At 35.9% G+C, this 21,340-nt stretch overlaps 3 protein-coding genes across 3 annotated transcripts; all 3 read left to right on the top strand.

Moving 5' to 3' along the window:
* Nucleotides 1-1,047: 1,047 nt before the first annotated feature.
* Nucleotides 1,048-2,585, top strand: LOC111793830 (F-box protein CPR1). Its single transcript, XM_087123373.1, has one exon. It carries the CDS (start codon nt 1,206-1,208, stop codon nt 2,343-2,345), a length of 1,140 nt encoding a protein of 379 aa, XP_086979499.1. The 5' UTR covers nt 1,048-1,205; the 3' UTR covers nt 2,346-2,585.
* Nucleotides 2,586-8,880: 6,295 nt separating this feature from the next.
* On the top strand, nt 8,881-10,364 carry LOC111792195 (F-box protein CPR1). The gene has a single exon (XM_023673537.2). It carries the CDS (start codon nt 9,055-9,057, stop codon nt 10,240-10,242), a length of 1,188 nt encoding a protein of 395 aa, XP_023529305.1. The 5' UTR covers nt 8,881-9,054; the 3' UTR covers nt 10,243-10,364.
* Nucleotides 10,365-12,318: 1,954 nt separating this feature from the next.
* On the top strand, nt 12,319-21,269 carry LOC111793857 (Glycine cleavage T-protein family). Its single transcript, XM_023675919.2, has 12 exons — nt 12,319-12,589; nt 13,088-13,189; nt 13,843-13,876; nt 15,444-15,517; nt 15,637-15,702; nt 15,804-15,868; nt 18,507-18,594; nt 18,697-18,762; nt 19,014-19,179; nt 20,120-20,203; nt 20,275-20,402; nt 20,900-21,269. Exons 1-12 carry the CDS (start codon nt 12,386-12,388, stop codon nt 21,104-21,106), a joined length of 1,284 nt encoding a protein of 427 aa, XP_023531687.1. The 5' UTR covers nt 12,319-12,385; the 3' UTR covers nt 21,107-21,269.
* The last annotated feature ends 71 nt before the right edge of the window (nt 21,270-21,340 follow it).

Here is a 21,340-nt window from a genome sequence, read left to right as displayed (position 1 = left end):
GCAAAAAAATGTCAAATTTTCTCTATCATAGTTGACAATACCTTGCCCATATAGGAGCAGCTTTGGCTGAATATTGTACAGAAAACAACACACTTTAATCATTTATGATGATCCCTCCAAACAAGCACACGCTTGTCGACAAATGTCTCTTCTTTTACGAAGACCGCCCGGCCGCGAAGCTTATCCGGGAGATGTTTTTTATTTGCATTCACGCCTTTTGGAAAGAGCTGCTAAATCAAATTCTGCTTTATGTGAAGGAAGTATGACTGCTTTTCCAATAGTTGAGACCCAATCGGGAGATGTTTCAGCTTATATTCCTACTAATGTAATTTCCATTACTGATGGACAAATATTCTTATCTGCGGATCTATTCAATGCTGGAATCAGACAATGTGGGTATTTCCGTCTCCAGGATCTGCAGCTCAAATTAAAGCCATGAAACAAATAACAGTCAAATCAAAATTGGAATTGGCTCAATTTGTCGAATTAGGTTTCGTAGCTATGAAAATGCTTAAAAGTTGGAATTCACTTGTCTAACATGAGGTATTAAACATGACATGTCGTGTCCACATAATTAACTTGATTGTGAATGATAGACTTAATTAAAAAAATGCACTGACTTCATCTCTACTGTTTCCAATGTAGTGAGATATGTTAGATCATCACCGAAAAATTGATAAATTTTTAAAATTATATTAAATAGAAAAAAATTGAATGTAAAACACTCGTTTGTCACGACAATTAAATGAAATTTCACTAATTATATATTATTTATAGATGATGATATCTCTCAACATAAGGTATCTCTCACCATAAGGTCGCTCATTCTTAAATTAAAAGTATATAAATGGTAATTATTTACCGCTAAAATTAAAAAAAAAAAATCAATAATTTGAAACACTCGAAAATAGAGGGTTGGGTCGAGCAAGCAATTAGGATTTGAGTTAGTTATCCATCCAACCCTACTCACGTATATTTTTATTAATTTAATTAACTAATTAATTATTTTATTTTATTTTATTTTATTTTATTTTAACCGCCATCGCAATAGAAGTACAGAATTCCCTTGCTCTGTTCTTCGCTACCACCATTAGAACATCTCTATTCAATTTCTTCTCCAAAAATCGCTGCGAATAACCCTTCGAAGATTTACAGGTTTTCTTTCTCAATTATTCGATTGAATATTTCTTCAATGGTTCTTAGCAATGGCCGATTATCTTCCACAGGAAGTCTTATTTAACATCTTTCTGAAACTTCCTCCAAAAACCCTTGTCCTCTGTTCATGCGTTTCAAAATCATGGCGCGCTGCCATCTCTGATCCAATTTTCATCAACGCCCACTTCAACAAGTCTTCAATCTGCAACAAGAAATGGCTGATTCTCAGACGGTATTTTGGCACAGGAAGCAAGAAGAAAGAGCGGTATTCGCTTCATTTCGACACAGAAACATTGGATCTATACCAGGAATTGAAATTTCCATTCATCAATTGGAATGGGGATTTTAAGTTAGTGGGTATTTGCAATGGATTGGTTTGCTTATCTGGTCTCGACATTCTCTTGTGGAATCCATCAATTCAAAGAGTCGTAGCTGTTCTTAGAACAAGCGATATTATCACCATCTATGATGCCCCAGATAAATTTGCACTCGGGTTCGGCTTCGATCCTCGGGCCAACGACTACAAGGTGGTAAGATTGTTATATTTTGAAGATAAGAGTCTTTTTAATTATAAAAGATCTCCTAAAGTTGAATTGTATGAGGTTAGAACAGGTTGTTGGAGAGTAATTGAAAGCAAAGCTCCTCGTTGTGAGATAGTTAAATCAGAATGGACACAAGCTTTTTTCAATGGGGCTGTTCATTGGGTTGCATACAGGGAAAGTAGCAGGGGTTATAAGTGTTTCATTTTGAGATTTGATATAGTTGAGGAGTGTTTCAGTTTAATAGCTTTGCCTGATTGTTTGGTTAATAGCTCACCATGTGACTTGAAAGTTTCTGTTCTAGGAGGAGCACTTTCTATCATGTTGTGTGGCTGGTACTGTTTTGAAACATATGTGTGTTCTGTTTGGGTGCTGCAAAACTATGACATGCCTGAGTCTTGGACTAAATTAACCAGCTTCGAACCGTCTCAGGAGTTGGGAATGGTGTTGGGTCTTAGGGAAAATGGAGATATGATAATGGAATCTAAAAGTGGAGAAGTGGTTTTGTATAGGCCTGAAAACCAGCTTATGAAGGGTCTTGGAATCTATGGTGGTGAGGGTTCTTTCTGTTTAGATACTTATGTTGAGAGCTTGGCTTTGTTGAATGAAGGGAAAGGAGGCTTGGAGAGAGTGGCTGAAGTTTATGACTGAGTTCTTACTGTGCTGTTAGCTGATTGATAATAATGGTATGATTCATTTCTTAGTGAATATATGATATGACCCTTTTAACATGTATATTATGTTTTTACTTGGTCAAGGCCGACTTTGGAGATATCGAGTGTTTTCGTTATAAGCTCATCCGAAGATTCGAACACATATCTTGATGTTTTATTAAATTAATAGGTTCAGTGTACAGTTTGAAATATATTGAATGGTTCTTCATTTTGGTCATTGTTTTTTATGACATGAAAATGAAATGAAAGGTCTCAATCTCTGAGGCAATGACAATGTTAGTGCGTAACCCTTTTGGGCTTCCCCCTCAAGGTTTTTAAAACGCGTCTGTTAGAGAGAGGTTTCCACACCCTTATAAGGAATGTTTCGTTCTCGTCTCCAACCGATGTGAGATCTCACAATCCACCCCCCTTGGGGGTCTAGCGTCCTTACTAGCACACCGCTTGGTGTCTAGCTCTGATACCATTTGTAACAGCCCAAGTCCACCGCTAGCAGATATTGTCCTTTTTGGGCTTTCCATTTCGGGCTTCCCTTCAAGATCTTCAAAACGCATCTGCTAGGGAGAGGTTTCCACACTCTTGTAAGGAATGTTTCGTTCTTCTCTCCAACATATGTGGGATCTCACATAGTGACTTCATTGTTTTGACATGATGAAATCACTGCCATTGAGGCTTAGCTTACACTGGATTAGTAATAGAAGGAGGATATAGAAAGTAAAAGAATCTATGAAGAAACACTTTGATCCTATATTTGGAAGCCGATGTTAGATGCTTGGTACGTTTTTTTTTTCTCCTAAACTTCCTAGAGGTCAGGCTTAAGGCATATTACTGGTTTACAGCTTATTTCATAGTTAAGAGTTGCTTTGATGATGAAATTGCACTACTTCTGCATTTGTTTCTACTTTTAAGAACTTAGGAAGCTTGTAATCAAATTATTGTTTGAGTTATCATTTATCAATAGATTATTTGGTGAAGAAGTCGAGATCGAACAGAAAACAACACAATAAACCACCTTGGGTTACTGTGGTTGAGGAGGCAAGCTGGAAATGTAGACAGTTTGAGGTCCTGAATTTAAATCATTGTTGGTCACCCTACCTAGAATATTGAATAAACATCATAAGTTTTCTGAAGGAAAACGCTATAGGTTCGGTAGTCGTTACAAAGGAATTAATCTAGGTGTTTATAAGCTTGTTTAAATTAAACGGTACACGTACACCATAGGGAAGCATGATGCCTTTTTCTTTTTTTAAGTGCATTTTAGACTCTTTATTGTAGATTTTGGTGACTCGAAGACATAATCCGATCGATCGAATAGGAAGTATGAGAAGACTGATACAAGTGGAGTTTTGTTATAGTAAGAAAAAGGGAGGAAGAAAAATAAGGAATTAGGATATGCTCTCTCCTTCATCTTGAACTGACTCTTAACAGTGCAACTTCTGGCTTTCTTTGCTTCATAACGAGCTACGGGAGGTCGCTCGTGCTGGTTTTGTGACTTAAACAAAGAAATAAAAACCAGAATCTATCGTAGTTCGGTTACTTGAAGCCCTTGATTGTTTGAGAAAGTCATCCCAGGTTTGGAACTTTGTTTTCTTCTTTTAGCTGTGGATAATTACAGTTCAGTTGTTTTCAAGTTTAATTAGATTTGATTGTGTTAGGAAAACTTGGACCAAGGGATATTTGGAAGTAATTCGAAGGAGAACGAGGTAAGTCCAAGTTCATAAATTACCAATCTGTGTGTGCTTTTAAAGCATGTAATGACTGAGATTATTCTGAATTTATGAGTTTTTTGTTTGTCAAAGAATCTAGCAAGAAGAGTCCTTAAAGTCGATTCGTGGATTAGAGGTCGGTCGGTCGGTCGGTATGCAATCGTTTCTGTTATGCTCAATGAGCAACCTTGTTTTCATCTGAATTCTGCAATTCTATATCTGAGTTCATATCAAAACCTGAAGAAACTGAGGAGCAATTAAAAGGAAGAAGTTAGTGAAAAAAAACAACTTTTGCTGTTCATTTTTTTATTATTACTATTATTTGGTGATGCATTGAGAGATCTCACATCAGTTGGAGAGGGGAATGAAACATTCTTTATAAGGGTGTGGAAACCTGTCCTTAGCAAACACGTTTTGAAGACTTTGAGAGGAAGCTCGAAAGGGAAAACCTAAAGAGGACAATATCTGCTAGCAGTGGACTTGGCCTGTTACAAATGATATCAGAGCTAAACACCGAGCGATGTGCCAGCGAGGAGGCTGAGCCCCGAAGGAGGGTGGACACGAGGCGGTGTGCCAACAAGAACGTTGGACCCCGAAAGGGGTGGATCAGGGGGTCCCACTTCGATTGGAGAAGGGAACGAGTGCCAATGATGACGCTGGACCCTGAAGGGGGGAGGAGGGTGGATTGTGAGATCCCACGTCGGTTGGAGAGGGGAACAAAATATTGTTTATAAGGGTGTGGAAACCTCCCCTTGGCAGACGCGTTTTAAAAACCTTGACAGAAAATCCGAAAGGAAAAGCCTAAAAAGGACAATATCTGCTAACAACGGTATTTCAAACAATACCCGTTTCAAAGCAGGGACAGATTCCTATGGAACAAATGTTTGTATCTGAATCCATTGATCTTGTGTTAGCTATCTTGATTTGGTTTATTTTTGGATAGTTAAATCAAGAAATTCTTCTCTGCTAAGACCTGTAATCACAGCGAAAATCAAGTTCATAAGAAGGCACCTTACGTTTGGTTTGCTTTGTGCCAAGGGTGTCGGTTGAGATCGATTTTCGGCTCATTTTTTACCCAACTGATACCGAACCGAATCAAACCGACCACTTGACCCAAATCAACCTTACCAACATAATTTATTGTAAATATGAGCGTAGTTTATTGGATTAAACACCAATTATCATCTCAAAAGGCAATTATTTGATATTCTTAATATAAAGGAAAATTTGGTAAATTTCTTTTTATTTTAACACTATAAATGAAGTGTTTGGTACCGTAAATTTTTTAGTTTTTCATATATAAAAGTAAGTTCCTTCTTTAAATTCGAGTGGTTTAAATTTCATTTTACCTTAGGTAGGCAGAGAAGAATTTTCGGTATGTGTTTATAATATAGAAAAGTCATATATGACGATGACCTATTATTTTCTTTTGCATCTAATAGTTCACTTTATAGATAATCATATTCTCATACTTTCCGTTTTTCATCACGATTTTTCTTCTTTTTTGTCTCACCCGAAAAGATAATCACCCGAAAAGATGATCAAAAGAATCAAACCAACCCCACCAGCACTCTGCACTCAATTATCATACATCGATAAATTTAAAATTTAAACACATTCGTTGAATCTAAATTATCACAAAATTTAACCTAATAAACTTACACAAAAAAAGAAAGAAAGAAAGATCAACACAAAATCGAAAGAAAAATCTTCAAAACAAGAGATGTCAAATTTGCACCTCCGAACACCCGTTACGTGTTCGTGATGTCAAACGTTGAAAATATAATGAGAATTTGTGGTGGGCATGGAGCTTTGTTGGATGTGAAGGTAGCCAATGAAAGAGAAGAGATATTGGCTCACGACTTTCATAGACATGTGTGGCCAACAAATGTTAGGTAAAGAACAACTACTTTTGACTCATCAACTCAACGACAACAATGCACTAAAACGTCTTCTTTATTAGAATTTCCACTATGAGTACACGTTCAATGTTCAAAGCTCGAGCTCCTTTACTCGATACTTGACGATTTTATCGATAGAGCTATCATGCCTTTATTTTTTTGTTCTCTTAAAAAACTTCATACTAATAGAAATTGCGTCCCTCACTTATGTACCTATGATCTTCTTTACGTGATTAATTATTAATTAAGATAACCAAACAAGTTAGAAAAGTACCATGGAAACCTTAACATGAAGACCTTTCATTTAAATAAATTTAGAAAGTTAGACATTTAAATTTTGAAGACCATGTCACACGAGATGTAGAGAAATGTTGAGGCCATCAAGTGCTGAATTCGGAACATGTTGGAAGGACTGTGGGGTAGTATTCACTCTTAAGAAGCGAGGAACATAGATAACGTGACTGTATTGCATGAAATGCAGATGAATGTTGGAGCCATCAGATGCCGAATCCATGTTCCGAATTTTAATATGAACCCTGAGCACGAGTCTTACCTACAATAAATCAATTTTAGGTGAAGACTTCAAAGTTTCAAAGTTCCAATTATGTCATTCTATAAAGTCTTGTGTGGACAAATTCAATCACCGATTATTGTTTGTTGGGCTTTTATAAAAGTAGTGATAACGACAATGTTCGAGGTAAAATTTCGTCATAAGGTTGAATACAAAAGGCTCGAAAAAAAGTAGGGTTATCATAAGCTAATGTATGGTCTAAAAAGTCACGAGGTTAAACCCGATCGAACTCTAGAAAGGTTGATCCAACAAATTGGACCGAACCCATTTGGTCAATCTCTTAACAGTGTAGGCATGCCTATGCCAGTTTGTCTGACCCGTCGACCCCTTGAGGATTTAAGGCTAGTTTGGTTGAAACCTACTTCGACAGAGCAATGTAATCAATCTTTTAGGGGTGATTCTCAAGCTACTGAGATCGATCAAGATACCAATCAATTTAATGAATCTCGAAGCGAAATCAAGTTTAAAGGGGAGAAAGAGGCCAAATGTTAGCTAATACTCAACTCTTTGGCTCTCGGAAGCTTCTACTGAGCTCAAAGGGGAGGCATTGAACACGAGCGTTATGTAATTATGACGTCTCGACAGTTAAACAAGATTTTCAAAGAGTGTCGGTTATAAGTACGTTAGTACTACATCAGTATCAGTTATTCTTGTTTTGCAAATACATTTTGCTCGTAGTTGATACAATGTTAAATCGGTTCATGAGTTCTACTAAACTTTAGGTTAAATCGATCACGATTTTAAGGATATAAAATTAATTTTTTCTCGATCCGAAAATCAAATTTTCACTCTTATTATTGAACCGAAAAAATCAGGGTTAAAATAGTCATTTAGCCAATTTGAAATCGGTTCGAAAAATTTTACACTAAAATTATTGTATTTTATTTTTCTAAGATTTTTATTTGCACAATGTTCATAAAATTTCAAGGGATAATTAGTTAATTATAATTATAATTATTGAAAATAATTTTTTGTATTAACTTAACTTAAATAATCATAAATTACTTATTAAATATATTTAAAATGTTGGTAACTAATTTACTAATTAATAATTTTAGTGAATATATAACTACATTTATTGATAAAATAATGAATTAAATACATTTTTATAAATGTTATTGATTTATTATAACTAAATAATTAATTATATTAATTTTGGTAAATCAAAATCAATTAATTAATTAACAATCGTATAAATTACACATAAAAGCCAGATGAAAGGTACGGAATAATATATTTTTTTTTTAATGATTATTAGAGTAAAAAGGTAAAAAATAATCTTGAAAATTAATAATTCAGTCTATAAATATTTGTAATAATTTCCTTAAATTTAATATTTGTAATTTTCCTAAAAAATATTCTTAAGATTTAATAATTTTTTTTACCTGCATAAACTAATTAGGTATAAAGATGTCTACGTAGCAGAGCGGAGGTAAAGATGACTTTCCCGTCCCTGACCCGACCCTTACCCTTATTTTGCAGAGCGGAGGTAAACATGACTTTCCCGTCCCTGGCCCGACCCTTACCCCTATTTTGCAGAGCGGAGGTAAACATGACTTTCCCGTCTCTGACCCGACCCTTACCTCCATTTTATTCTCAATTTATGCATAATTTTCTATTAAATTTTATAAGGATCGAAGCAGAGATTCGCTACCGAATAAAAATTTAAAGATATTAATAAAACTTTTGAAAGTATAATGAAGTATTTAAGAGATATTTTTGAAATAAAATATAACAATTTCCTCCGAAATTAAATGTAAGCGTAGTTATTTCTTTAGCGGGTATTAATAAAATATCATAATTTCATTAAAGAAAACTAACCGTAAATTTATTTTTGAATTTCTGAAGTATTATTAAAATTTTTGTAAGTTTCGAGATCCGAACTTGACGTTTCAAGGATTCTCTGTTCATCTTCGTTCAAGGCAGGACACATTTGACCCCAATGAGTTACATACAGTGACTCTAGCTAAGGTTGTCAGCGGTCTAGATAAGACGCAACGCAGGACTCTCAATTGATATAAGCTATGACTCTCCAACAACGATTACCGACGAGGACAGCAACAACAAACGCAACCCTTAAGACAAAGTCTATAGCGAGAACTCAGAAGGCGGCTAAAAATCGTTCGAAAGCGAGTAGCTAAGACCCTGGTTCCGGGAAGTATTTATCTTAATTTATTTAGATTTAATGTTTGATTTTTTAATTTATTATTATTATTATTTGTAATTTTTATCTAAATTAAATGACGTGGGAAAAGATACACGCTATGAAATGGTGTGTCTTTTGAACGACGACGACGAAATAATCAAACAAAACCGCCGTTGATTTTTATATATTTCTTTGTCGTTCTGTTTCTCTCTCTCTCTCTCTCTCTCTCATAGCTGTTTTCTCTCTCTCCTCTTCGAGCTCTGGAAATTGCAGCCACTTTCTTGGAGACGGAACAAGAAAAATCCGGAGCTCTTCGAAATTCTGCAATTTTCTCATCTGAATTCCTCAATCGGAAGCTTCATCAAATGTTAGATTCTCTTCCGCCGGAGGTTTTGTTCTACATCTTCCTCAAACTTTCCTCCAAAACCCTCATACTCTGCAGCTGCGTTTCAAAACCATGGCGTTCTCTAATCACCGATCCGGTTTTTGTCGTCTCTCACCTTAATCAATCCAACACGAACCGCGGCGGTGATCGTCTACTTCTCCTCCGGCGGTGCTATGGTACCGGTAGCAAGAATGGCGAGCGCTACTCTCTGCATTTCGATACTGAAACCTTGGGGATTTACAAGGAATTGAAGCTTCCTTATGTTAATTGGAATGAGAATTTTAAACTGGTAGGTTCTTGTAACGGATTGTTGTGTTTGTTAGGTTTGGATATTTTCTTGTGGAATCCTTCGATTCAGCGATTCCTCGCTGTTCCTTGGCCGAGCGATATCTTCACTGTGTATGGAACGCCGTACAAGTACGCGCTTGGATTTGGCTTCGATTCTCGCGCTAGCGACTTCAAATTGGTTAGGTTAGTGTATATTGAAGGTGAATCGCCTTTGTATGATTATGAACTTCCGCCTAAGGTGGAGTTGTATCAGCTTAGTACGCGTTCTTGGCGACAAATTATCGATCCTGCTCCTTGTTATGAAATACTCAAATCGCAATGGACACAGATTTTTATGAACGAAGCTGTTCATTGGATTGCGTTCACTCGAAGCCGCAGAGGCTTTCGATGCGTAATTCTGAGGTTCCATATGGATAGTGAATCTTTCAGCACAATTGCACTTCCACATAGTTTGGTGAATGAATTTCCACAGAATTTGAAAGTTGCAGTGCTTGGAGGATCACTTTCTGTTCTTCAATGCGGCTGGTATCCTTTCGGTAATAGATACGTTTCATCTGTTTGGATGCTGAGAAAATATGATGTACCTGAATCTTGGACAAAAATTCTGAGTGTTGATCCATCTCAAGGGCTGGGAATGGCTCTCCGTTGCAGGGAAAACGGTGAGATGCTTATGACATCTAGAAATGGAGAACTGGTTTCATACAAACCAGAGAATCAAATTGTGAAGGGGCTTGGAATTCGTGGAGCTCATGATTCTTTCTTTCTGGATACATTTGTTGAAAGCATAGCTCTGCTTAATCAAGGGAAAAGAATCGTGAAAGAAGTGCTTGAAGATGACGATTGGGATGAATATCATGGAACTTCTGCAACTCTCAACTAAAGCTTCAGATCGGTAAGCAATAATGTTAGTGTAAATTGATTGAAATTGTTTATTTAGTTGCAGTTGAATTGCATCCTGTTCATGTGTATGTTAATTGAAATTGAATACTGAGTTCCATTTGATTCTGTTTTCTTGAATGATTCTATTGAAGTTTGAGTTCATGAAGCTATTTTCAAGAACCCAAAATCAATTTTGAGAACTATGGATTCTTTCTAAAGTTCTTGAAGACATAAAAAAGTTAGATAATGGAGATTAGGAGAGGAATGAGCGTTTGAATTCTCGAATATATGATCACGAAAATTTGAATTACGTTATTCCCGTTAGTAACCCCTCGTTGGAAAACTAAGTTAGCGATACTCTCATCTATTCATACTATCTTGCTCTTGATAAGAAAATGTCATGCGTCTTAGTTATGTTAGATGAATGGCCTCCCACGTCCGAGCGACCCCTACCCGCTCAACGTCCATCATCTCCTCCCCAAACATTGTTTCGTCGACATGGGTCGTATCAATTTGTCTCTCCTAGGCTACCGTCCAAGTTGTTTTGTTGATTCATGGGTTAAATTCTTCTAAGAACGGGATAAAAAAAGAAAAAGTAAAAAAAGGCTAATTTTGATTTAAATTTTGATATTTTTAATTTAAATTTTGGGAGCATAAGATAAGATTACCAACTCCTTTTCTACTTTTTACATGGAACAATGGTCGAATTTTGTTCCGTTCTTTCTTTAAAAAGAGGAAGCGTACGAGAAAATGGGAAACAAGAATCAGAATGTCACTAAACGAGTCTTAGTGTTCTATTAGACACACGGGCTCTATGCGGTGACCTCGATAACTAATTACCACAAGATTATTTTGCAATATATTATTCAATTACGTGCATACATATCTAATAGTAAAAAGAGGAATGTCCCATATCACATTAGTAATAAAAAAAAGAACTTAGTTTGATTTGACCATAGTCTCGAGCCCGTTTGAAACAACTTACATAATCAAAAACTTTATTCAATCAATGTAATGACCTAAGCCCACGGCTATATTGTCCTCTTTGGGCTTTCCATTTCGGGCTCCCCTCAAGGCTTTAAAACGCGTATGCTAGGAGAAGGCGGTTTATTATCCTCCCCAACCAATGTGGGACATCACAATTCACCCCCTTCGGGGCCCGGCGTCCTCGCTGGCACTCTATCCTTCCTCCAATCGATGTGGGACCACCCCCAAATCCACCCCCCTTTGGGGCCTAGCGTCTTTACTGGCACACCGTTTCGTGTCTACCCCCTTCGGGGAACAGCGAGAAGGCTGGCACATCGTCTGGGCGGTTTATTATCCTCCCCAACCAATGTGGGACATTACAATTCACCCCCTTCGGGGCCCGGCGTCCTCGCTGGCACTCTATCCTTCCTCCAATCGATGTGGGACCACCCCCAAATCCACCCCCCCCTTTGGGGCCTAGCGTCCTTACTGGCACACCGTTTCGTGTCTACCCCCTTCGGGGAACAGCAAGAAGGCTGGCACATTGTCTGATGTTTGGCTCTAATATCATTTGTAATGACCTAGGCCCACCGCTAGCAGATATTGTCCTCTTTGGGCTTTCCCTTTCGGACTCCCCTCAAACGCGTCTGCTAGGGGAAGGTTTCCACACCCTTATAAGTGGTGATGTGTTCTCCTCTCCAACCAACGTGGGACATCACAAACAATTTGAAATTAGCTCGATACCGTAAACAAAAAGTCCTAAAACCCTTATACTGAAAAAAAAAAATATGGAAAAAGTTCGGGGGATATTTAATCTTTTTAAAATAATGCGACACAAAATAAACACAAATTTAAATAAAACAAAGAAATTAAGGTATTTACCCCGATTTAACCCGAGGGCTAAGAAAGAAAAACAACATGAATGCATCCATCTTAGTTTTGGTCCCATGATTATCACTATAATATTGTTGTCTGTATAAGAATGTCTTTCTTTTACCTGAAAAATAAGAGTAACATGTAAAATAAATTGTGTCTATGGATATAATGAAAATTATTTTAATGAAATTTTTAAGAAATTATTAAAATTATTATTTATGAGGATTTAAACCATTAGCGCTGAGCAATAGCGGAGAAGATAAATTCGGATTGGAGTCGAGCTGTGTAAGATTCAGACAACTATGGCTTCTTACTGGAGCTATGGATTCTCCGTCTCAGATGCTGCGATTCCCTCTACTAGCAGAGCCTTCATCTCCAATCCACAGCCATGTCGTCTACGGCTCCCTGCATTTCGAAAGCCCCATACCAAAGCGAACAGAATCAGAACTTCCTTCTCTGCATTGCCTTTCGACCTCTCCCCTCCTCCGATCGACGAGGACCTTCTTGTAAGTTTCTTTCCTCCTTTTATTATACTTTGTTGATCTGTTTACTTCGGTAGAAACTGGAGAGGAGGGAGAAACTATCGCCAAATGATTTTGCTTTGAGACTGATGTTTATAATCGGTGCTTGCGGAGGCTGTTTGTTGTTGTTGTTATTATTTTTTTGCTGAAATTGTTTCAACTGATTTGGCTCTGTCGTAAAAATTGGAATGAGACGCTATTGTTTATTGGCATGTTGGAGTTATGATATTTTAACTGATGACATGAAGACATATGCATTTAAATTAGGGAAGAGGAGGAAAAAGAAAGAAAGCAATGTGCTGGTATGCTTGATTTCAGAGAAATGATTCTCAAATCTTGTTCGGAGATTGAGAACCGTCCCTCGTTTTCCTTTTCAGACGGCGGTTTAAGACTGTATTATTGCTAACAGTTGTTTTATGTGCTAAATTCCAATTGAAATGTTAGTATTTGCAATACTCTAATTTAGATATCTATGATGGACAGGAGGCTGCGACTACTGAAGGTGCGAGGATTTCTGATGATGGGATTATTGAAACTTTTCATAATGATGATGAAGCGCTGGATGCAGCCAATAATGGGGTTGCAGTATGTAGTCTTTCAGCGTTTTTCTTACTGGTGTCATTTTTCTTTTTTCTTTGTTTAGTTTGAGAACTTTTTATAGCTCCCTTTGGAAAGAAAACACTGTTTATATGCATCTCTAACTGTGTTAATCTGGTAATATTCTCAAATATATGAAAGCATTTCTAAATTGCTATTTGTCTGAATTACAATATGGCAATTAATTCTTTAGTACCCAAATGAAGTCAGAAGATGGATGGATGAATTAGAGGCAGTATAGTGTGCTGTAGAAGTCTAGATGGTAATAATTTTCATAAGATGGTCAATTAGAAGCTCACCTCCTGTGTGTCTGCCCTTAAAAATATTGCATGTGTCACGAGAGTTAGCTTTTTGACTGTTAGGCAAGACCATTAGGTTTGTGAGGAAGAGCAAACTTTTGATAGGCCTTTTTTTTTCTATTGTTTATCTTCCTATCTCATAGGGTAAATTGTCACCTCTTTTTTTAACTTTTATAGATACTCCACACTTTTGTTCAATTGGAGAAGTTTCTTGTAACTCACATAGAGTGGAGGTTTTCTCCCTGTTTTTGTAATTTCATATTTCAATGAAATTGTTTCTTAGAAAAAACAAAAGTTATATCCTTCACAGTTGATTTTTTTTCATATGTTGTTAATTGTTAGGTTGTGGATCTCTCTCATTTTGGCCGAATAAGAGGTACATTCTCTTCTTGTTGTCTAATTTTTTGTTGCACTATTATTTATGAGTTTGATCCTACAGACTGCGTATAAAAGTTTTGCCGCCATCCTTTAAAGCATTCCATGTAATAATATGGAGATTTATGGCTGCTTATGATTTTAATGAGTTTGATCTTACAGATGTTCTTTCTCTAAAAGATTTTGGAATTGCTTATGATTCTCTCTCTTTAACTTTTTATTTTATTTTGATTATTATTATTGTTTTTTTTTAACTTAATCATGAACATTTGTTTCTTATTTTTGTTTTTCAAGCTTTAGCTTAAAAATAATAATAATAGAATGATAAATGATGTATGTGTATATGTCTTTGCTCCTTTGAAATATCATGGCTTTGGTGGCCCATTCTTTCTTAAATGACCTCATATTGTAAAAGGAAAAAGATCTTGTAACAACATGAATACATTACAATTGAGTGTGAAAGAAATAAAAAAATATTTTAAGTTGAGTGATTTTCCCCCCCAAGGGATAACGTTGGTGGCAGGGGGTTGGTGTGTTTAGAAATTTCCTTCAAGGTTTTAGGTTCAAGCCCCTTGGTGGAAAACTTAATAATTGAAATCCTTGTTGTATCTTTGAGCTAGCCTTGGGTGAGGAGATGATGTGCAAAATTCACTGCGCAAGAATATATTAATTAATGACAAATACTAACTAATTCTAATGCAATTAAGCACTCAAGAATAGATAATTAAATTCTAGCAATCCTCAAGTATGGAGCTAAAATTACACAATGATTAAAACATGAATCAATCAGCAAAGGTTCTGGAATTGGCAGAAATCCTAATTTTAGTTTTAGGTCTCGGTTGTTTTGCAATGATATGGCGTGTTGCAGAAATACTGTGGAACTGATGAAACGCTGTAGCATTTGTGCAGCAATAGCACGCAGTGCACTAACAAAATTATCAAATTAATTTTCAAAAACTATTTCTAATTCGTGAACTCCAGTTCTTAAGTCAAGATTAACACGTCTATGAAAGCCCAATATTAAGAACATGTGATTAGGTCGAATTTTCTAAGTATACAAGCCAAAAGTATATGCCTGTACCTTTGATCTACCCCTTATTCAAGACATGAGCCTATTTTTGGACAAGAGACAAACTTTCCATTGATATAAGAAAGCTAGCCTATTCTCCACTTGTACTTGAAACCTGTCCTCCAATGGACCTGGTCCATGAAACCACAGGCCACATGATCACAACTCATGTGCCTTCAAGATCACATCGTCTTCTTTCCTAGCCCAATGGACTTTGTTTGCAATCAAGACTTCATTGAGCATTTGTCCACCAGATATAAGTGTACTTTAACGTCCTAAAATAGTTTAATTGTCCACCAGATATAAGTGTACTTTAACGTCCTAAAATAGTTTAATGCACAACTTTCTTAAATCAAATTTTATGCAGTCATCTTCTGTACTGAACTTCTCATGCTTCTCAACCGGTGGTTGAGATTTTCCCACAAATCTTGAATACTACAGTATTTAGTGCTTTTGCGACCATTTTTCTTATGAAACTGATGCATTTATGTACATGAAGTTAGTGGAGAAGATCGTTATCAGTTTCTTCAGAACCAAAGCACAGCTAATTTTGAAAGTCTCTGTCAAGGACAAGTAAGTTTGAAATAGGCATATCCTATTATAATCATGTTTGGTTATATTCAAATTCTCTAATAATGGAATTATATTAATAAAAGATTGATGTTTTATGTTCTTTTTTCTGTTAACTACAGGGATGCAGTACTGTGTTCGTTACGCCCACTGCTCGGACAATTGATATTGCACAAGCATGGATCATGGTAATGCTGTCAAATAATATTGCTCCATGGTCCATGGTTTTCTATATCATAACTTGTTCGATTTCATTATAATATTCACTTTTTATACATCGTGTTAACAGAAAAATGCCATCACATTAATTGTTTCGCCAGTGACCCGTGAAAGCATAATTCAGATGCTCAACAAGTAGGTGTTCTTGTAAGTTTTTAATTGCCCCTTCATGGGTTTTTTGCTTTTTTCTTCTTGACTATAAGTTTCCTTGCACTAGAACCATAACTTGAGAGTAGTAATTACGAAACATCAAGACCACAATTAAAAATTACATACAAACTGAAAAATTACAGGAAGGCCTCCCAACCAGAATTAATCTCAAAAGATGGGTAATTGGGAAAAGCTCCAGAGAGCTCTCCAAGAAACTGGATGGGTCTTTATCAAAGATGAGCTTTCCACCCAAGGGATCCTTCTATTTCTGAAAAACCTCTATCTTGTAAACCAAATCCCCGAAACTACAGATTTAACAAGAGAAACCCATAAAACTGTTGCCTTCTCCAAGGGCGTGACTGCTAGGAAGATTAAAAATATTAAAATTTACCTAAAATTGCCCAACATCGAAGATTGAAAGGAAGCATCCCACGTTAACACTCTTAGAGCATGAAAACTTATCAACCTTTTGACGTGATAATTAAAAATTGCGTTGAAAACAGATTGGAACAAGCTGATTTCCAATCCAAGAGTCTTTATTATTATTATTTATCTTTTAAAAAAATAAAAAAGAAAAAATCCAAAAGGCTTTCCAGAAAGAATTTTCTCACCACTGCCTACCATGGTCAAGGGAAAACTTATCATAAATATTTCTAAACTTTATCACGTTCCACCAAGGGCTTCCATAGCTTTCACGTATATTTATTTTTGTGCATTACCCGGAAACTTCTTTCATGGACACCCTAGCCACCACGTAATGTCACAGTTCACTTGATTTAAATCCTCTTCGTGGGCTTCACACTCTCAAGCTTTTTGTAAATTTTTTGTTATTATTAGCCAGGTGATTATTTCAGATTGGACCCTCTTTCTAAGGTTTATTTGATTGGTCTTTTCCTGTTGGGCTGTTTTTTTTTTATGTCTTTGTATATTCTTCCATATTGCCCTTTCTCATAATAAATAAGATTTTTTCTTGTTTACATTATTTATTTACATGGAAACAATATTTTTTATTGATAAAATAAAATGAGATATTGCAAAAATAGTTGCAATTCATTTGCATTTGGAAATCAAATCTAAAAAGCCGTTTGATTAAAAGAACTCCATTCTTCTTCCTTTAGTTTTTAAACCCTAACCCATCATCCTCCGAAGGATCAACTACAGAATTCCATCCAATAAAATGTGATATCTTTTAGGCACCGTGAAGTTTCTGAAAGAAGTTTCTCATATGGTTTGGTATTTCTATCTGCACTTAACAGAAACACAAAAAGAGACTATAATAAACTGGAAGATTGGGTCACACCAAATTGCGTAAACACTTTCCTTGGAACATCATTGTGAAAAGGATTTGAGTACACAGTCTCATGTTAACCTATAGTGTCATAGTTTCAGAAATTTATTTCATCCATTAGTCCAACTTAAGACAGGCAAACAACATAATTTATTTGATTATTCTAAGGAATGTTGCATGGACTTTCCATTAGTTATTGATTCGTGGAGACGGGGAGGACAATATTGGATTACCAAGCTTGATTTGCTAGTGATCATACTGGTGAACATTAGTGTGCTAGCTATGTGTTAGATTTTCCTTTATTCTTTTGTATTATTAACTTCGTATTGTGGATCTATATTTATTGTTTATATATGTAAGAAGACCTTATATTTGATTTGAATATAAAAAAAATACAATATCTTTATTCTTCCTAAACTCAAGTTGGCATAAGAGCAGCAAACGAAATGTGGTGTAAAAATACAATATCTTTATTTCTTCCTAAACTCACTCTTTCTCCAAATTGGTGTCCATTATGTAAGAAAAGAAACGAATCACAAAGCCACTTATTTATGCAATGCACATATGCTCAGAATTTTTGGACAATGATTCTCAATATATTTGGATGACATCTCACATTTCCTAGGGAGGTAAAGGATCTATTAGATATAGCCTTAACGTACCACCCTTTCGAAAATACAAAAGGCCTATTGTGGAAAAACTCATTATGGCTTTCTTTTGGAGTATGTGGAAAGAGAAGAATAAAAAAATATTTGCAGAAAAGACACAGACTTATACAAAACTTTTCGCTAATGTTGTTGACCCAGCTATATCTTGGTATAAACTGTCTAATATTTTTACTCCTTTAGTTAAACCTCCCTCGTTGTAAATTGGGAAGGTCTTTTGTAAACATCATGGATATTACATCCCTATTGTAAATTTTAATCATCAATGAAATTGTCTCTTAGTTAAAAAAGAAAGAAAGAATATAGATTAACAAGATACTAGAAGAGTTAAAATTGTATTAGAGAACACCTATACGGGACTTTTATATTATTAACTTTGTATTACAGTTCTATATTTATTATTTTTATTTGTAATATTTTTCCTTACTGGTAGATGATCTTTTTTCTATATAAGAAGACCTTGTTTTTGATTTGAATATAGAAGAAATACAATATCTTTACTTCGTCCCTGAATTCATGTCTATGGAGGCTAAAACGTATTAAGTTGCACACGTCTTTGAATATATATTGTCATATATTTGTGTGTATAGTTTATTTATGCATATAATTTTTTTTCTTTTCTATGTATACCATTTATTATTCGTAAGTTTACAAAAGAATTTTTTACTAGGTACATATTTTTGGCGGACAAAGTAGAGATTCAAGATATTACCAAGCAAACATCATTGTTGGTGTTGGTGGGACCTAAAAGTAACCAAGTAAAATAGCACTATGCAGTTTTCATGTACAAGCAATATTGTTTTTATTCTTATTTCTGGTTTTCACGTACTAATTTTTGATTAACCCTCAAATGCAAGCAGATCATGGAGGCTTTGAACCTTGGTAGTATAGCTGGAGAACCATATGGAACACATCAGCACTTTAGCGTAAGCTTTTATTTCTAATTAAAGCTATCTGGCATTACTTTCCTTTCTTTTTCTAATGAGAATCAATGTTAAAATATTGAGATGTGACAGAAACACTCCCCTAACATTCAAGGGGCGACAAAAACTTGTTGAAAAATTAATTATAAAAGTTGTTTTGTTCTAGCATTACTAATCTAGACTTAAATTACACAGTTTGGAAATATGTAGATGTTATTTGGAATACCAATGAAATTTGGAATCTTATTGTGCAGGTTAATGGTATGCCAATTACCGTTGGGGCGGGAAATATCATTTCTGAAGAAGGTTTTTCACTGTTGATATCACCTGCTGTGTCTGGACCAGTATGGAAAACTCTAGTTTCTCTAGGCGCTGTTCCAATGGGCTCAGACGCATGGGAAAAACTGAGGATATTTCAAGGTGTACATCCCTCAACCTTTTTCTGCTCTTTGGTGTTCTGGTCCAATGTTGTTTTGTGCACTTGAAATTTTAATGCCTTATGTGAATTTTGATCAATATGATCCTTTACTGTGGACACTGTTAATCTGTAGTTGTGACTCAACAAGCATCCTGACGTGATAATCTAATTCAACGTCTAAACTATTTTTGACGCTTTACCTTTTTTTTTTTCTTTTTCTGTTCATTTCTAACTGGGAGTATGTTTAATCAGATGCCTAATCTTTCCCAAGGTGTATGAACTAAAGAACTATAATAGCTTAAAGAATACTCTAGGTTCATTCCATAGATGTTTAAGCATTATCAATGAGATTTTTTTTATTAGACTCTCTATCAACAGCGCCAGTGCTATTCTCCATCTTGGTACTAGTTGGCCTGAGTTGTCAACGGTTTGCAGACATCTCTATGCGTTAACAATTCATCTCTATGGATGGATACTCCTTTCTTGTTTAGTTGGGTGTGGGTAATTTTTACTTCCTGTCCCACCGTCAATTTGTGGTTTGTATGTTGGAAGAAAAGTTTTTTCTCTGAAGGCGGTAGACTTACCATCCGTTGGTTTTGAGTTGTGTCTCAAATCAAGAAATCCATGGAAAGCTATCTTTGTTGGGCTTCTCCTTTTCTTTTAGTTTGTTCATTGGTCAAGAGTGATGAGTTTGATACTTTTGGGAGGATAAGTGGTTGGGGGATACACCATTTTTGCTCTTTGTTTCCTTGATTATACCATTTTTCTTCTATGAGTATTCCCTTAGTAGCGTCCGTTCTTCCTACTTCTTGGAGATCTTTCTTGATTATACCATTTTTCTCTCAATACCTGTGGATGTAGCCAAGTCTTATTTTGTTTGATTGGAGCTCCTGTTATACCGTGAACTCTTGTATGACTTGATAATTTGAGTAAGTTTTGCAGGTATGCCAGCTCCTCAGAAAGAGCTTACTGACGAGTTCAATGTACTCGAAGCTGGTCTTTGGAATTCAATTTCTCTCAACAAGGGTACTCATTTCTTGCCATAAAATTTCATCACACCTAGCATGGATCGATTATTCAATTTTTAATCTCTGTAGGTTGTTACAAGGGACAAGAGACCATATCTAGACTAATTACATATGATGGAGTAAAACAGAGATTATGGGGACTTCAACTATCAGATTCAGTGGAACCTGGCAGCCCAATAACTATTGATGGGAAAAAGGTAGCTATTTGCATTTTTTAATCTACGTGGAAACTTAAATATCTTGGCAGCGGACTTGCGATTGCGCGACACTCACTTCTCAGCAACAAGTAAGTTAAGCCAATTTGTTTGCGCATCACCTATGGCCAGACAACGTATGCTCGAGCCTCTAGCCCCGATTTAAGAAGAAAGTTTTAGAAAACGGGGGCAGAGAGATTTTCGAAGGAGAGTTAAAAGCAAGATTTAGTGAGAGATTAAAAACAGTGTTATATAGCATGCAAGCAAAGGCAACAACAACTTAGCCGTATATAACTATTCGGGTAGGGAATATTATGTCCCAACCAATTCATGAACCTCTTTTCCCTTTCTCAAGAGTGATTTCATAGGCTTTATGAAACTCCTAAGAGCTGTCACTGAAGAATTTCTGCCCTTTGCCTCTGCATGAGCATGAAATTTCTGAACTGCATGACCATGTTTTAGGTTGAATATGTATACGTTTTGATTCAAATTGTGTGTAGGTGGGAAAGCTGACAAGCTATACACCAGGAAGAAAAGGGTTGGAGCATTTCGGTCTTGGCTACATCAAGAAGCGAGCTGCTTCCAGTGGAGACACAGTAATTGTTGGAGAAAACACCATTGGTAGGGTCGTTGAAGTTCCCTTTTTGGCTCGACAACCGCCACTGTCCAACAGCCCAAGTAACCTGCCTCGAAGCAGTGTACAATAATTATTGCTAGTTCTCTGTTCTTGATCCAATGCTCTATGTTTCTTTAATGATGTTTAGATACAGATACTTAAGACTGATGGTTTTGGAACCCTGTTTGTGCATATCATCGGGGTTTGGTTGTACTTCAACTGTATTTACAATATCAAACCACATTTTTTTTTTACTATTTGCCTAGGTAGTGAGCTAGGGATTTTAGCATAAGAATTTAAACTTCTTTTAAGTGTTTCCCTGATG

This window comes from Cucurbita pepo, chromosome 4 (assembly GCF_057944985.1).
Source record: "Cucurbita pepo subsp. pepo isolate OVF chromosome 4, ASM5794498v1, whole genome shotgun sequence".
Lineage (NCBI taxonomy): Eukaryota > Viridiplantae > Streptophyta > Magnoliopsida > Cucurbitales > Cucurbitaceae > Cucurbita > Cucurbita pepo.
This window is presented reverse-complemented; position numbering and strand designations above follow the sequence as displayed.

Coding starts and splice junctions, on each gene's coding strand:
- LOC111793830 (XM_087123373.1), top strand. CDS start 1,206: ATGGCCGATTATCTTCCACAGGAAGTCTTATTTAACATCTTTCTGAAA.
- LOC111793857 (XM_023675919.2), top strand. CDS start 12,386: ATGGCTTCTTACTGGAGCTATGGATTCTCCGTCTCAGATGCTGCGATT. Junction 15,869..18,506: donor ATAATTCAGATGCTCAACAA/GTAGGTGTTCTT, acceptor ATTTTTTACTAG/GTACATATTTTTGGCGGACA. Junction 18,763..19,013: donor GAACACATCAGCACTTTAGC/GTAAGCTTTTAT, acceptor CTTATTGTGCAG/GTTAATGGTATGCCAATTAC.
- LOC111792195 (XM_023673537.2), top strand. CDS start 9,055: ATGTTAGATTCTCTTCCGCCGGAGGTTTTGTTCTACATCTTCCTCAAA.